This window comes from Hemitrygon akajei, chromosome 8, assembly GCF_048418815.1.
Source record: "Hemitrygon akajei chromosome 8, sHemAka1.3, whole genome shotgun sequence".
NCBI classification, from domain to species: domain Eukaryota; kingdom Metazoa; phylum Chordata; class Chondrichthyes; order Myliobatiformes; family Dasyatidae; genus Hemitrygon; species Hemitrygon akajei.
This window is the reverse complement of record NC_133131.1, coordinates 136381627-136399656: the sequence shown is the minus strand read 5'-3', so window position 1 is coordinate 136399656 and position 18030 is coordinate 136381627. Positions and strand designations below refer to the sequence as shown.

The window sequence follows — 18030 nt, the reverse complement described above, 5'->3', positions numbered from 1 at the left end:
TCCTCCACCACCACTCTCTGACTTCTCCCATTGAGCCAATGTCTAATCCAATTTACCACCTCATCATGTATACCTAGTGAGTGAATCTTCCTAACTAACCTCCCATGCGGGACCTTATCAAAGGCCTTACTGAAGTTCATGTAGACAACATCCACTGCCTTCCCTTCATCCACTTTCCTTGTAACCTTCTCAAAAAAAACTCAATAGATTTGTTAAACATGACATACCATGCACAAAGTCGTGCTGACTCTCCCTAATAAGTCCCTGTCTATCCAAATATTTGTAGATCCTATCCCTTCGTACTCCTTCCAATAATTTACCTACTATTGACGTCAAACTTACCAGCCTATAATTTCCCAGATTACTTTTAGAGCTTTTTTTAAAATCAATTATTACTGCAAGCTTTTTAACTTTTCCCTTTGCCTTTTTCAGATCATCAAACTTGCTCTTTAAATAAACTTGTGACCAGTCATCCTTAGTTAACTTGTGGAATCTAACCTCTAATATCCATTTTTAACTTGAACTATTACTGTTCACATTTCCAATTAAGGAATACCTTGATTTTAAAACCTGATTCTCATTGCCTCTCCCTGATCTCCAGCTGCTTTGGATATTACTGGATTCTTGCCACTGACCTCTACATTATTTTAAATTATTCTACAGATTTATCCTTCTCAACCTACTGATTTCTAGGCTATTCCCTTAACGAGACTTGTGTGTCTGTGTTAATGTCCCTGGTGACTTGGAGTACAGTTGTTAACCACATCCTAGGATGTGCTGAGATTGTGTTAGTTTGGAAGTTCTACGTAGTCATTAGAATAAACCATCAAGGACTATCAACCTAACACTTTAAAAGCGATACTGCAGCTGCTGGAGATCAAAGCAGTAACACATTCAACTTAACACATCTGTATAGAAACAATTCAACAGCCTTGCATCGTAACTGTTTTACAGATCCTTTACCCCAAATCTACGTTTATTGATCAGTGGATCTGGAGGGAAACCAAATGGGACTATAACTGTCAATGAAGTATTTTTAAGCAGATCTTTTCACTAAGTTTGGTCCTAACTAAACCACTTGCAAGGCGAATTTCAATTGTATACAATACCTTCATGAACAGTATCCTTATTGCACAGGAACTGCAACTCAAAGGCAATTTTGTATGTCTATATAGTTAGGTTTTATGTACTAAATATTCTAATTGCCATTATGATGGATTGTTAAACTGTTAAAAATGTAGTTTTGTGCCTATACTTCTCCACTGAAACCAATGCACGTAGTCCAACTTGCCACAGGACATCTGGTTAAAATATTGCATTTGCATATTTAAGCAATCCCCATGCAGATTCCATACCAAAGTTACTCATACAGTATCTTGCTTCCTTGCAATCTCACTGCTGATGAGGAAAAACCTCTCTCTCCCCCCCCCCCCCCCCCCCCTTCTCGTTAGCTGTGCTGCACTGGAGTAAAGTTTTTGTATAAATGCTTACTTACCTGTTGTACATATTCCCAAGCCAGATCTACATCCCCATCTGAACTGAAGCGTCTCATTATCAAAGCCTGCAATTCTGGAAACTTAAAGGACAAATATTTAAATACTATGTTTAAACACTTAGATATTTTTAATCTTGCTAATACCCAAAATTAAGGTGTAAAAAATATTCTGCATTAATCAATCTTCAGTTATATCATATCTGTGCTTGCTCCAGCTCTGTTGATAAAGATTGATGTTCACTCTGCCATTTCCCTGCTTGTTGTGACCTTGTAAACTCTGCATTGAATCATACAATTTCAGGTACCTTTGTCAAAAATGGGGAGTTCTGCTACAGGCCTTCCATCTATTATGTCCCATCTTGCTGGGCATTTCAAAGTTCTTAGGTGTTCTTTTACATTCTAACCACCTCAGCTTTTTGCTGGTGCTCTGACATGGGTGGTTCTGTCATACTCGTGCTTCCCCCAACTTGACACACCCAACAAATGCTGTCCATTCTATTTACCTCAATTTCTCAGATGTAATCCTGGCTGAGGATTATAATCAAGTGCTCGTGACACTGTATGATGCCATCTCCAATGCATTTCAAATCACAGTTGTAGATTTCAACCTGGCTTATTTGAAGAAAAGCCTGCTCAATTATCACCTGCTTATAACTTGTAGCACCAGAAGTCCCAATTATACTAAGATGAGGAGTGCCTACCCGTCCCTTGGTCAGACCATATTTTGGTAAATCGGATCACTAGGTTGTCCTCCTCCTTGCATACAAGCAGAGCCTAGAAAGCAAGGCTCCACCAATTAGGAAAACAAAGAGGTGGTTGTGGGAGTCAGGAATGATTATGGGGTGGCTTTGAGACAGTGGACTGGCTTGTGTTCAAGCAGTCATCTACAGATCTGAATAAATACTCCGTGGTTGTAACACTTTAAAACAACTGTAGATGAGTGTCCCCACTAAATAATTCGGGGCTTCCCCCCTGGATAAACCATGGGATCCAAAATCTGCTGAGGGCCACATCAGAAGCATTCAAGTCCAGAGACCAAGAAAGCTACTAGTGCACGTATGATCTCCAAAAAGCCGTCACAGTGCTCAGCAGCTGTGGCGGGGCTTGAATGCTAACACCACCTACAGTTAAATCAAGTGACATGGAAGACAGCAGGACTTTGCTTCCAAATGAGCTCAGTGCCTTCCTTCAATGCTCGCTTTGACTGTCAGAACATGGAGAAACCATTGCAAACCCCCCATAACCCCCGATGATCCTGTGATCCCAGTCCCCCGAAGCTGATGTACAGGCTGTCTTCAGGAGGGTGAATTGATGTAAAGCATCTGAACTGGCTGGTGTACCTGGCTATGTACTAGAGAAGTACGCTGACCATCGGGCAGGTGTGTTCACTGAAATCTTCAAACTCTTGCTTCAGTAGTGTGTGGTACCCACCTGCTACATATAGGATTCAATTATACCAGTGCCCTAGAAGAGTGACCTGCTTCAATGACTATCGCCCAGTTGCACTTACATCCACAGTGAATAAGTGCTTTGAGAGATCAGTGATGAAACATTCAGCTCTCGCCTGAGAGGCGACTTGGATCCACTCCAATTTACCTACTGGAGCAACAGGTCCACAGAAGATGCCATCTCATTGGCTCTTCACTCAATCGTAGAACATCTGGACAACAAAGATGCATACATCAGGATGCTCTTTATCAACCTACAGCTCAGCATTCAATGCCATCATCCCCCTCAAAAGCACTCGGTAAGCCTTGGCCTCAATACTTCCTTGTGCAATTGGATCATAGACCCCCTTGTAGACCCCAGTCAGTTTGGATTAGCAACATCTACTCCACGATCTCCATCAGCAGAGGTGTGCCACAGGGCTGTGTGCGTTGCTGCCCGTTCTCCTTTACACTTAGGACTGTATGGCTAAGCACAGTTCCAATGCCCTATTTTGCTGATGACACCACTATTGCGGACCGAATCAAAGGTGGTGATGAATCAACAAACAGGAGGGAGATTGAAGATTTGGATGAATGCTGTCACAACCACCTCTCACTCAATGTCAACAAGATCATGGAACTGATTATAAACTTTAGAAGGAAGCCAGAGGTCCACGAGTCAGGCCTCAGAGGATCAGAGGTAGAGAGGATTAGCAACTTTAAATTCCTAGGGGTTTTTACTTTGGAGGATTTGTCCTGGATCCAGCACATTAGTGCAATTACAAAGAAAGCACAGCAATACCTCTACTTCCTTCGGAGCTTGTGGAGGTTTGGCATGTCTAAGCTTTGACAAACTTCTATAGATGTGTAGTGAAGAGTATATTGACTGGATGCATAGTTAACAAATTTCACATCACATGCCAGAGATAATAAACCTGATTCTGATTTTGCATCACGGCCTGGTATGGGAACGCCAAAGGTTTTGGATAGAAAATCCTACAAAGTTTAGTAATTCAGCCCAGTATATCATGGGTAAAGCCTCCCGACCATTGAGCACATCTACATGAAACAGTGTCAGGAAAGCAGCATCTGGAGATCCCCACCACCCAGGCCTGCTCTCTTCTCGCTGCTGCCATCAGGTGGAAGATACAAGAGCTTCAGGACTCTCACCACCAAGTTCAGGAACAGTTGCTACCCCTCAACCATCAGGCTCTTGAATAAAAGGGGTTAACTATACTCACTTGCTCTAGCATTGAAATTTTCCTACAACCAATGATCTCACTTCAAGGACTATCTCAAGTTCCCATTATTTATTGCTATTTATTTATATTTGCAGTTTATCTTCTGCACTCTGGTTCAATGGCTTAGTTGGACAGTCTTTCATTGATTGTTATGGTTATTTTTTCTTTCATCTTGTTATAATTACTATTCTATAGATTTGCTGAGTATGCCCACAAGAAAATTAATCTCACGGTTGAATATGGCGACATATGCACTTTGATAAACACCCAATGGCTTCAGTTTATCACAACTCTGACCTTGCCTTTTTAAAGCTTTACTCCTATTCACACCTCCCCCACCTCTTGTGCAACTTGTTTTCTTCCCAGTTCTGATGTGTTAGACCCGAAACACTAACTGGTTCTCTTTCACAGATGCTGCCTTACATCCAGTATTTTCCATTTCAGATTTCCAGGTTTTTCTATTTTCATTATTCTTCAGCATAACAAAAACTAAACCAGCACTGAGGCTGATGAAGCAGTTGCAGATTCTACTACAAATGCTGCCTTCGTAACTTGGGATGGCAAGAGTTGGACATGCATGTCAAAACTGTAGTCTAAAAGAAAAGCACTATCTTAAAAAGACTAAAAACTAAAATAATTACTATAATACATGTGAATGTTTGCTGAAGTGTCTTTTCACTGTGGCTCAGTTGCTTACTTTTTAAAATCAAATAAAACAGATCCACACTTAATACATTCAATTGTGCTTGCATATAGGATCAACTCAAATAATGAATGATTTGCATATTCTGCAGCAGCCTCAGGCTCTAAGCAGACATCTTTTCCCATCCTTTGTTGAGTTATAGTGCATGGTAAGGATAATGGATTTTGTAATGACAACGAGTTCAATAATAATTCACTCACCAAGAAAGTCCCCATCAATTATTCTTTTGACTGAGCATGCAATGATATCAAGAGGTGACACCTACATACTGTAGGAGACTACATACTGCCACTTGTCCTTTTGATTCTGTTACTATTATGCACTGCAGCATTCAAAAATCTTGTGGGTTGCAAGTTTAAAAATGTCATCAGTTTTCATTTCCCTTGGTGGTTACTTGTCACTCATACTTTAAACTAGTTTTAAATAGCAGCTGACGTTATTTTGCGATGGTATGCTAGGTACTCAACTGTACCAATGACTGATGCAACAAAACATTTCAATTCTGATTTAATTCAACCTGATGTAATGGCTAACTGCATAACTGTACTTTTTAAAAAAATAATAAATAATTTGAAACAAATCTAGTTTTCTGGAAACTCGAACTTTTGAGAAATTCAGCTGCCAGCTCTCCACAAGTTACTTGTGTAATTAAAATTTATTTATAAATAATTATTACCTGCTGGCAAGCAAACAACACTGGACCAGTTGCCAATCCAAGCTTTAGATCTGCAGCAGTAGGTTTTCCCAATTGATTAGCAGATGAGGTGAAATCCAGCACATCATCTATCAACTAAAACACAGGTGATATTAGGAATTAATCTTAAAAATGATTGTCATCTTGTGCAAGGAATGCTACAATAGATAGAAAACATTACCTGAAAAGCTATTCCAAGATTTCTTCCATATTGGTATGCAATTTCCTGGACTTCTGGCTCACAGTTACCAAGTATAGATACCTGGATTTAAAAAAAAAATAGAATTCACTAGAGATATCCCTTGACTATTAAGTTGTAAATCAATAACACTTGAACTTTTAAATGGCAGATTGATTTCTTCTAATTCAAGAGCAACAAATTTCACAACCTGAAAAACATTTATCATACACTTGTGTACTTCACTCAACCTGTTCAAGCTGCTAGTTCCATTTGCCTGTTTTGCCCCTATTGTCCCTATTCCTATTGAAGTACGAGTATAAATGTATTTTAAGCAGTGCCTCTACCACTTTCATCATTTTCCATATACCCAGCACTGAAAATCTTGTCTCTCAGGTCCCCTTGAAATTTTTTCCATCTCACCTTCAAAATATACTTACTTACTAGTTTTACGCTACTCTAACCTGGGAAAAAGATTGTTCATTCACTTGTTGATGCCCCTCATGACTTTGTATGACTGTATGTTGAAAAAACCCTGAATCAGTAGATAGATAACTTTATTCATCCCCATGGGGAAATTCAACATCTTTTCCAATGTCCCATACACTTGTTGTAGCAAAACTAATTACATACAATACTTAACTCAGTAAAAATATGATATGTATCTAAATCACTCTCTCAAGCATTAATAATAGCTTTTAAAAAGTTCTTAAGTAGTTTACTTAAATACATTAAATACAATCAACCCCGGCACTTTAACATATCTTACTCCTGGTGGTTGAATTGTAAAGCCTAATGGCATTGGGGAGTATTGACCTCTTCATCCTGTCTGAGGAGCATTGCATCAATAGCAACCTGTCGCTGAAACTACTTCTCTGTCTCTGGATGGTGCTATGTAGAGGATGTTCAGGGTTTTCCATAATTGACCGTAGCCTACTCAGCGCCCTTTGCTCAGCTACCGACGTTATACTCTCCAGTACTTTGCCCACGACAGAGCCCGCCTTCCTTACCAGCTTATTAAGACGTGAGGCGTCCCTCTTCTTAATGCTGCCTCCCCAACACGCCACCACAAAGAGGGCGCTCTCCACAACTGACCTATAGAACATCTTCAGCATCTCACTACAGACATTGAATGACGCCAACCTTCTAAGGAAGTACAGTCGACTCTGTGCCTTCCTGCACAAGGCATCTGTGTTGGCAGTCCAGTCTAGCTTCTCGTCTAACTGTACTCCCAGATACTTGTAGGTCTTAACCTGCTCCACACATTCTCCATTAATGATCACTGGCTCCGTATGAGGCCTAGATCTCCTAAAGTCCACCACCATCTCCTTGGTCTTGGTGATATTGAGACGCAGGTAGTTTGAGTTGCACCATATCACAAAGTCCTGTATCAGTTTCCTATACTCCTCCTCCTGTCCATTCCTGACACACCCCAGTTTGACTTACCTGGGGTGAATTAATTGATGCAAACCACATTTCAATGGCTACAATCTACAATGTTAATTTTGTATAAGGTAGATAGGAAAGAATTAGGGTTTCCCTGTATATACAGTGCTTTTTAAAAGTATTCTACTCACAACCCTTTGTTCACATAAATGATACTACAACCAGGGATTTTGATCAATTTAACTGAAAATCTTTGTGAATCACTTGCTCCTTTTTCCACAGAAGAGCCAAGGTAAAAACAGGGAAAATTGTTAATCATGAAAAACTAAAAATTCAATATTCATCCCCTTTGATCAGTACTTAGTTGACAGCTCAGTTATCAAGTCTCTTATCAGTTTTGCACAATGTGATATAGCAAGATTTGCCCAATCCTTGCAAAATTGGTCAAGTTACACTAGGTTAGTTGGAGAGTGGCGGTGGACAGCAATTTTGAGGTCTTGCCAGAGATGTTCAATCGGGTTAAAGTCAGGACTCTGACTGAGCTACTCAAGAACATCAATTTTCTTCATTCGAAGCCACTGCATGATTGTTCTGGCAGTATGCATTGCATCATTGTCCTGTTGAAAGGCAAACATCCTCCCCAGTTTAAGGTTTCTGGCAGAGTCCAGCAGTTTTTAATCCAGAATCTCTCGGTATTTAGCAGCATTCACCTTCCCATCAATCCTGGCTGAATTTCCAGAGCCTGCTGCTGAAAAACATCCCTCATAGTATGACACTACCTCCATCATACTTTACAGTAGGGATGGCATTACCTGGCTGATGCAGTATTTCATTTATGCCACACATACCACTTAGTGTTGAGGCAAAAAAGTTCCACTTTAGTCTCATCCAACCACAAGACCTTCCATTATTTTTTTTTTTTTACAGTATTTTCTAAGTGATGCTTTGCAAAGTCTTTATGGCTAAGGATTTTTTTTAAAACTTCAGCCAAGGCTTCATCCTTGCCACTTCCATACATACCCTTCTACAAAGATTTAGATGGTGGAACCACAAACTTTATCTTCAGTTGCAGCCACTGACTTCAGTAGCTCACAGTGACTGATGGCGTCACAGTAGCCTCCCTTCCAAGTGGCACTCTTTTCTAGTGACTAAGTTTAGAGGGGCTGCCTGCCCAAGACAGTGTGGCTGTGGTTTCATGATGGACTGCACTGAGCTCAGAGGAATGTTCACTGCTTTTGAGATGGTCTTGTACCCTTCCCCAGATTTGTGCTTCTGTTACTTCCCCGACTTGTCTTGAATACTCGTCTTCACTTTGGTTTGGTCTGTTGAAAAGTCCACTGTATTGTTGGACTCTACCGAGAGGGGTATTTATTTTTATGAATTAATTGAAAACAGGTCACCTCCAGTTTTCTACACGAACAAATTGGGACAGTTGATAAGGTAATATACAGTATTGCACCCGAGGAAAGTTAGCATTCTAATTACAAAGGAGGTGAATTTTAATTTTTTAATTTTAGTAAATTGGTGACAGGTTTTGGATTTTTTTTTGATTTGACAGTGCTTTGTAGATTAGCTCAAAAATCCTACTTCAATATACTCTAAATTTAGAAAATGAGACATTAAAACTTAAATGTTTTGGGGGCTGAATACTTTTTGAAGGCACTGAATACATGCCATAAACTAAATAAATGTTAACCATACTCAATGCCTATCTAGTAAGATAGTAAAGAATATTCTGCTGACCGGAGAACATCATTAAGGTAGACGATGCAACTGGAGAGAGGCAAAGAAAAACAGACAATTTAAAACCAGGAAAAGGATCAAGTGAATTGCATCCAGGCTCAACAGGAAGCTCAGAGACCTTGGCCGAGACCCTGCTTTGGGTAGCTGGATCCTGGATTTCCCGTCAGATCACCGGCAGGTAGTAACAATGGGCTCCCTCACCTCCACCCCGCTGACTCTCAACACAGGAGCCCCTCAGGGATGTTTACTAAGTCCCCTCCTTTACTCCCTGTATACCTATGACTGTTGCCACTCACAGCTCTAATCTGCTAATTAAATTTGCCGACAACACTACATTGATTGGCCTATTTTCAGACAATAACGAGGTGGCCTGCAGGGAAGAAGTCATCCCTTTGACACAGTGGTGTCCAGAAAACAACCCCTCCTTCAATGTCACAAAAACAAAGGAGCTGGTTGTGGATTACAGGAGGAATGGAGACGGGCTAACCCCCATTGACAACAATGGATCTGGCATTAAGAGGGTAAACAGATTTAAGTTCCTCGGCATCCACATCACTGAGGACCTCATGGTCTGTACACACCAGCTGGTTGAGGAAGTTTGGTATGGGCCCCCAAATTCTAAGAACTTTCTACAGGGGCACAATTGAGAGCATTCTGACTCACTGTATCGCTGCCTGGTATGGGAATTGTACTTCCCTCAATCGCAGGACTCTGCAGAGAGTGGTGCAGATAGCCCAGCGCACCTGTAGTGTGAACTTCCCATGATTCAGGACATTTACAAAGACAGGTGTGAGAAAAGGGCCCGAAGGATCACCGGGTCCTGAGTCACCCCAACCATAATCTATTCCAGCTGCTACCATCCGGGAAACAGTACTGCAGTATAAAAGCCAGGACCAACAGGCTCCGGGACAGCTTCTTCCACCAGGTCATCAGACTGATGAACTCATACTGATTTGAGTGTATTTCTATGTTACGTTGACAGATGTAACAAAGATTTTTACTCCTCATGAATGTGAAGGATGCGAGAAATAAAGTCAATTCAATAAATAAATTCAGTCACTTAACAGATGGAATGACTGAATAATTGAGATATGCGGTGACCAAGTATTGAGTACTTAATTTCTATTTTTAAAAATATATACTCCTGAACTGATTAATGCTAGTTAATATGGTTTAAAAAATGTGTACGTTAATACAGACTTAACTGCCAAACACAATTTCAGTTGCTTTACTTGAGACAGAACGTACATACTGCTTTACAACTGTTTGCTATAAGACTTGCAGTCTTCTTAAATGTTTTCTCAAGGTAATGTGCAAATCTCTCATTCTCATTTTCCTTAGAACCCAGCTGCATAAATTCCCCTAAAAAAAAGAAAACAGAAGTATAGATTAACAAACCATTGACCACTGAACGCTTATACCTTCAAGTTACTTTTAAACTAACCTCGCACCAAATCTTCAATTGCTTGAGTAAAAATGGATACTACAGTGTTGTTACCAAGGCGGGCAAGAGCCATGGAGGCAGTGGAGAGAACAAAGTCTCCAGCCAAAATTGCCTAAAATGAAGGGAAAACAAAATTTCATTTATTACCATTAATTTAGGTTATTACAAAGCTTGCTGAATTGGAATTGGCAATATAAATTTAATACTAATCTGGAAAAATCTTCACTAATTAAAAAATGTTAATTAGTTTTATTTCCCAGCTTTCCCTCCCCAATCTTTATTTAACTCATAATACTAATAGAAATTTATCCTACCTTTTATTTTGCTTCTATTTACATCTAGTTTTGACAATGAATTTGCTCTTAATTTAAGCTCTGTTCTTATATTTTCATTTAAAAATAAATCTTATTGATAAAGCCAAGTTTTGTTTTATTAGCCACCAAAATCCCATATACTTTATTGCACATTAAAGTACCTTTCTAATAAGCTCAAGATGTCTATATTTATAAATATACTAAGAATTTCATAATGGGGTAACCACAAAATATTCCAGCACCCTACCTTTTAAAACTGGTGCCCCACTTAGCAGTCTCCTGAATAAACTTGTTTTTACTTTGAGATGACCCATTGGGTTGAACCAGGTATGGCTTCCTACTCTCCAGTGGTGCTCCCGCAATTTGAAAGGATTAAATTGATTACACTGCTCTTCAGATTGACATGGAGGGAACTACCAAGGCAAAATGGAAAATCTCGGACATCTTTGGGACAAGCGTTGTTGCTCCTTAGCACAAATGTAGGTCTCAGGTACACCCTGGATGATTTTTGCAAGGGATAAGCAGTGGCTGCTTCACTAATATGATGGAAGCTGCATTGTCTGGCCCAACTAGGTCAGTTGTGTAGCTTCTATCATATCCAACAATTCACAAGAAACTACACTATCCAGTCAGTCAATACATGCAGTATTTGTTGCTAGTTCTCAACAATGGCCTACCATGTATATTGATGAAGATGCACCACTGAGTAGCTACAGTGTTTTCCTTGGCTCTCACAAGTAGCCACTGCACACTGCCTTAGTAGCTCAGTATAAAAAAACATGCAACAAGATAACTTTCAATGCTGCAGAAATGCCAGCAGGCTGAGCTTCAATCAGAGACCCAGCACAGCATTGCCATCAGTAGCTGATACTTTATAATTATACATAATCCATTCTAGCACCAATTTCACTGGCTCTTAGGAATTTCTCAAATAACAGGGAACTAATGAAATATTTTAATGGATTACACTGATTTGTAATCCAACAAAACAATTTAAAATCACTTCCTTTCTGGAAACCATTAATTTGGTACGTCTTTGATCTGGCACCTGCCTGACTTCATTTCAATTGGTGCAATATTTTGCTTCTGGGTAAAGGAAAATTGTAGAGCAACTGTATTCAGCTTGCAGGGACAACCTGGAGCTCCCAGCTGCTTGCCTCTTCAATTTCCCATCCCATTTCAACTGCCTGCCTCTTGGGCTGTTATAATGACTTAAGCTTAGGGAACAGTATGTCTAGGAACATAGCAGCTTCTGCACAATATTGATTTGAACTTCAGGTAACTCACTTTCAGACTACTTCAGGACTAGCCATTTCTTCTGAAAGACATCTGTAATACCGATTTAATTTTGTCCTCTCTCTCCACTGGCATAGCCTGACCTATAATCTGCATCTTTGCACATTCCTTTGATAGTGCTTTAAGAAAAATCTTGAACAGGCTTCACCACATTGCTTTCATTCCATTGTTTTCTGCCCAACTGGACAATCAAATTAACTCTACAATTTAACCCCACATCAACCCCAATTTCAACCCTTCAGGAATATTCCCTTTGTCCCAACTTCACCCCACACCCCTTTAGGCTTTAAACACAGATGTACCAGAAGTGGACATTTTTAATACACTTAGAGGCTGACAAGACTTAAATTAAGGCACAACAATTATCAGGTAAGGTTGTTCTCTCTAGTTATCCAAATAGACAATTTAAGCTTTAAAGCTGTAGATAACTAATTATCTTTCTCCCAAGCCAGAAAAGCAGAAGGCAAATTGAATAACATCTCCAAAGAAAATGCTATGAATGTGTTTGTATTTCCACTCAACTAGGAGAATGATTTCAGACACACACAATAAAGAATCAACCTACTTTCACCACTCAGCCCAGAATAGACATGCCATTGTGAAATGTAATTAACCTTTTACAGATATTAGCTCATATTATAAATTTTTTATGGTTGTTCACTTTGAGTCATTTCCTTTAGCCCAACGCAGTTATACTCACCTTTCGCTCACCCCAGATTTTATTTACAGTAATTTTACCCCGTCGAGTTTCTGATTCATCAATAACATCATCATGTACCAGACTGGCAGTGTGGATCATCTCTGCAATCATACCTACAGAATGCTGGCTTTTCGACAATTCCCTAAATAGCATGGAGGGGAAAAAAGAAAAAAAAATTGTAAATTTTGAAAATAAAAACAAATCAACGTATAGTTAATGAAAATTACTACTTTGGGCACTATAGACAACTGACTCAGTTCAAAAAATTCTTGCTGCTTCTCATCCATGTGCAATTGCAATAAACCAAATTATATTTATTTAAAAATTCATACGCAAAATGGAACTTTGGCCAAGCTATTTTGCGACAAGTCAAAGACGATTAGGGACGCTATGCCACTCTAGAAGTCCCTTTACTAAACTAATTTCTAGGTTAATTTGTTAAAAATATTTAAGTAGTTACCAAAAGTTAAGTTCATCACATGATTCAATGCTCATACTGGCTAGACTGGCAATAAAGGAATTGATTAGTAACATTGCCACTTACCAATCCAAAACCCAATTAAGACCAAGATGAACAATTATACACTGCTATAAACTAGCACTATACTAAATTTTTAAGGAACTAGCTATTTCCTTCAATAATCTGACTCAACTGAAGGGTATGAAATTTACATACCTTCTCTTGCTATGATGGAGATTACATGCTTTTCCCATTAATATCACAATCATGGGTCGAAATGCCTTCCCTTTTCCATCAAAATAATAATCACATATTTCCTTCAGATCTGAAGTGACTGCTAATAGCTGAAAAAGGCATCACACATGCACAAGAAATTAGAAATAACAAGAAAATAAATGCTCACTGAGTTGAATTCCAAGAATTGTGCATTTTAAAACCTAGCTTGAAAGATCACAAACCAAGTTCTTGGTGTACACTACCTCTGATCCCCATCGTGTTTTATCTTATGATGATATCAAGTCATTTAGAGAATAGTTTTACATTAAGCATGAATGCAAGAACACTGATTAACTGGATTTTCAAGAATATAAGTTACTGTGCCCTTTCACAAACAACCCCAATCTAGTCCTGCTCTTGCTGAAAAAGAGAATATTGTAGATGAAAATTTGAAATACAATGTGTGCTGGAAATTCTCAGTAGGATAGGAAGGCTTTAGTGAAAAAGAAACAGGTCTGAAGATCCAACTCAATCAGATATTTCATCAGAACTAGGAAAATTTATAATCAAAAATGTTTTAAGTTTCACATAAGAGTGGAAAGAACAAGGAAACAACTAATAAAGGATGGAGAGAGAGAGGCTGACTGTTCAGTGTTGATGGCACTGGCTGAGAGGAAGTTTATTTTTTAATTGTAGATTGTCCATTGTTCATACAAACTAGAGAAAGAAAGCAGACAAAATAGCTTGAACCATTAGGTACAACATACATCCAAAATGTCTAAGAAATGCTGGAAATACTTGGCAGGTCTGGCATTATCTTTGGTGTTCGTTCATTAGTAATAGCTAGTTCTAATCCAAATTGGAAAGGCTGAATTCTGGTAACAATGTTAAGTACCAGAAGCTATAACCTTGAAAGAGCGGAAAAGGTTTTTCAAACTTGTGTTATGCTCAAAAGATGGTGGAAAGGGAGTAGGTACAAGAGGTTGCATGGAAAGGTGGTGTGAGGAGAGTGGGTATTGCTGGAAATGGAAAATAAACATTGAGTTGTGGAAGGAATGATGCCTTCAGATTACTGAAATGAAATGACTATGTCACATTGAATGTGGCAGAAATTACAGAGGCTGACCTAATAAATGTGGAGGCAAGTTGTAAGAATGCAAAGTGTAGGGGAAATAGATAATTTGCTGCCACAAAACAACACATTTCATGACGAGGCAATGTTAATAAACCTGATTCTGATAGAACAAAATGAAGTCCTCTTAGGAAGCCAGGTGGAAATAGACATAGTCAAGAATGTTGTGGGAATATGTGGGCTGTTAATGGGTACCAGTCACTAGGCTACTCCCTGAAATGGAGAAACAGAGTGATAAACCTTGAGCCCAAAATGACAATGGGAAGTAATCCAAATGCATCTAACAACAAAGCAGGAAAGAAAAAGTGAGGGAAATATCCTAAGTAGGACAAAACCAATTGTTCTATGTTTCTTAGTGGGATACATCTGGTATGTTAACATATGCATTCATACACTTCCTGCACTCATACTGTACACTAAAATTTTGATTAACTTTGCAGCCAATTTCCACCCTGTTCTCAGGAGCGAAAAACTGATGGAGGAACTCAGAAGGTCGGGTAGCATCTGCAGATGCAAAAGGATAAATCAACACTGAGGCATGACCCTACATCTGGACTGAGCAAAGTGAAGATAGGCAGTATGATAACACAAGGAGTGAAACCAGGCAAAATTATCTGTATTAGCCTCAGCAAATTCTAAGCTGTGCCAAAACAATTAAACTATAATTACATGCCTAACTGAACTGTACTCAGATACAAAGTGTAAAAGACAGGCAAGAGTGGATATTGGACTTTCTATATCCTACAACTTATCTAGGCATTTGATAAGGTACCCCATGCAAGGCTTATTGAGAAAGTAAGGAGGCATGGGATCCAAGGGGACCTTGCTTTATGGATCCACAACTGGCTTGCCAAAGAATGCAAAGAGTGGTTGTAGCCAGGTCACATCCTCCATGGAGGTCGGCGACCAGTTGTGTGCCTCAGGGTTCTGTTCTGGGACCCCTTCTCTTCATGATTTTCATAAATGACTTGGATGAGGAAGTGGAGGGATGGGTTAGTAAGTTTGCTGATGACACAAAGGTTGGGGGTGTTGTGAACAGTGTGGAGGGCTGTCAGAGATTACAGCCGGACATTGATAGGCAAAACTGGGCTAAAAAGTGGCAGACAGAGTTCAACCCAGATAAGTTTGAGGTGATTCATTTTGGTAGGTCAAATATGAAGGATCGGAGGGATCTTGGGGTCCGAGTCCATAGGACGCTCAAAGCAGCTGCGCAGGTTGACTCTGCAGTTAAGAAGACGTATGGTGTATTGACTTTCATCAATCATGGAATTGAATTTAGGAGCCGAGAGGTAATGTTGCAGCTATATAGGACCCTGGTCAGACCCCACTTGGAGTACTGTGTTCAGTTCTGGTCGCCTCACTACAGCAAGGATGTGAAAACCATAGAAAGGGTGCAGAGGAGATGTACAAGGATATTGCCTGGATTGGGGAGCATGCCTTATGAGAATAGGTTGAGTGAACTCAGCCTTTTCTCCTTGGAGCAACGAAGGATGAGAGGTGACCTGATAAGAGTTGTATAAGATGATGAGAGGCATTGATCATGTGGATAGTCAGAGGCTTTTTCCCAGGGCTGAAATAGCCATCATGAGAGGGTATAGTTTTAAGGTGCTTGGAAGTAGGTACAGAGGAGATGTCAGGGGTAATTATTTTTCACAGAGAGTGTTGAATGTGTGCAGGCAAATACAATAGGGTCTGAAGGAAGATAAGTCACCTGGATCAGATGATGTACACCCCAGAGTTCTGAATGAGTTGTCTGAAGAGATCGTGGAAGCATAAGTAATGATTTTTCAAGAATCACTAGATTCTGAAATGGTTCCAGAAGACTGGAAAATTGCAAAATGTCATTCCACTCTTCAAGAAGTGAGAGAGGCAGAAGAAAGGAAAGGTATGTTAGTTTGACTTCGGTGGTTGGGAAGATGTTGGAGTTAATTATTAAGGATGAGGTCTCAGGATACTTGGAGGCATGTCCCTGGGTATCCCACTAGTCATGGACTCCAGCCAAAATAAATTCCATTCACCATTGCCCTCTGTTTTCTATGGGCAGCCAATTCTGAATCCAAACATTTGTGGATCCCAAGAATTTTAATCCTCTGGATTAAAAGGGATCTTGTCAAATGCCTTACTTGCCATTCAGCTTCCTCTGCAGTCATGCATGTCTTTAGTTAATGAGAGCATTAATTTAAGATACAAATACCCAATGCTGCTAATCACTCTTCTCATGAAAGCTCCTTCAAAGCCCACACTACAGATTACTGCAAAACTCTGGGATCTGCTGGTTTTCTTGCTCATCAAAATTTTTTCTCAAAAATGATTCTGCTTTTGACTACCTATTACTTCCAAAAATTATCTGTCTGGGAGGAAAAAAAATGTCATTTCTGTCATAAATAGTCAAACCTTTATTTCACGATTATCACCCCATTTCAGAAAGAGGATGCAGGTGCTCTGTCAAGTCTCTTCAAGCTCTTATACCTTTTAAATACCCTGAAAGGGTACAATATACATATCCTTGTAAAAGTAAATTGTTAATGTTATATCGCTTCCTTAATGTAATGTCAATACCTTAAGTATTTTTCTGACATTCTTATACTCCGGAATACAACTACAGCTTTTACTTTGAAACTAATGGGAGCCTTTTTAAGCTCACAAATTGAAGTTTAATGAAACATTCTCCTGGAATGTAACACTTCGGTAAGTCAAGGAATAAATGCTATCTGAATAGCACCCTCAGGTCAGGTCAGTTGACAAGGATGTGTAGTAATTGAACTACCTCACTAACTTCAATATGCTGACATCAAAATGTACAATTGTTCTAAGATTAGGCAATAATGAGTATGGGTTTGTATTCTTCAGTTTCTTTTGCTTCAAACAAATTTTCAATTTTTATTGAAAATTAAACATCTTTCCTTGAAACTATTACCCTTCTCAATGTAACTGAATAGTTACTTATCAAAAACTTATCCATTCTTGCTGTTAAACCTTCAAATCTGTCTTCATGTTCAAAGAGAAAAATAAAATAGTTTATGAAAAGAATTTGTATAATTCAGTTGTGAAACAATTCTAAATTCATCCATTTATCAAAATCAGACTGTCAGACTAACTCACCTGTTTGATTTCATCATATAGATTCTTCAAATCTTTCTGAGCTAGTGTGTAGGGGTCTTTATGCAGCTTGTCACTCTGCACCTGGTTACAACAGTGTTTATTCCTAGAGGTGTATACAAGTCTGGTTGAAGTTCTAAAATAAAAGTAACCTGCATTATAGGCTTCTACATGAAAAACATTGTTGATCCAAATATTCTAAACTTGTGAAAAAAATCAACATCTTAAGTTTATCTTAAATGTGATACAATCAGACTGCTGCATTTACCATGATATTATCAAATAAGTGTTCAGAATGAAAAAAAAATACAGGATGCAGCATCATTCAACTTACCGCACCAGTTGTAATGCAAGACATGCGAGCAGAATTAGGCCATTCAGCCCTTCGATTTTGCTCCATAATTCCATGTTGGATTTATTATCCCTCTCAACCCCATTCTGCTGCCTTCTCCTCATAACCTTTGACAGCCTGACTAATCAAGAGCCTGTTAAACTCCACTTT

At 39.2% G+C, this 18030-nt stretch overlaps 1 protein-coding gene across 2 annotated transcripts in view; it reads right to left on the bottom strand.

Annotated features, from left to right (window-relative positions):
• Nucleotides 1-18030, bottom strand: part of pdss1 (prenyl (decaprenyl) diphosphate synthase, subunit 1) — a 40820-nt gene that overhangs the window by 2356 nt on the left and 20434 nt on the right. Inside the window, exons 3-10 of one of the 2 annotated variants that reach the window (XM_073054700.1) lie at nucleotides 17532-17664; nucleotides 13298-13425; nucleotides 12622-12763; nucleotides 10312-10423; nucleotides 10120-10229; nucleotides 5742-5822; nucleotides 5543-5656; nucleotides 1496-1576 (exon numbers count right to left, since the gene is read on the bottom strand). In XM_073054700.1, the coding sequence (XP_072910801.1) occupies nucleotides 1496-1576; nucleotides 5543-5656; nucleotides 5742-5822; nucleotides 10120-10229; nucleotides 10312-10423; nucleotides 12622-12763; nucleotides 13298-13425; nucleotides 17532-17664 (901 nt within the window). The remainder of the gene's footprint in view (nucleotides 1-1495; nucleotides 1577-5542; nucleotides 5657-5741; nucleotides 5823-10119; nucleotides 10230-10311; nucleotides 10424-12621; nucleotides 12764-13297; nucleotides 13426-17531; nucleotides 17665-18030) is intronic. The other variant, XM_073054701.1, reaches the window with a different exon arrangement.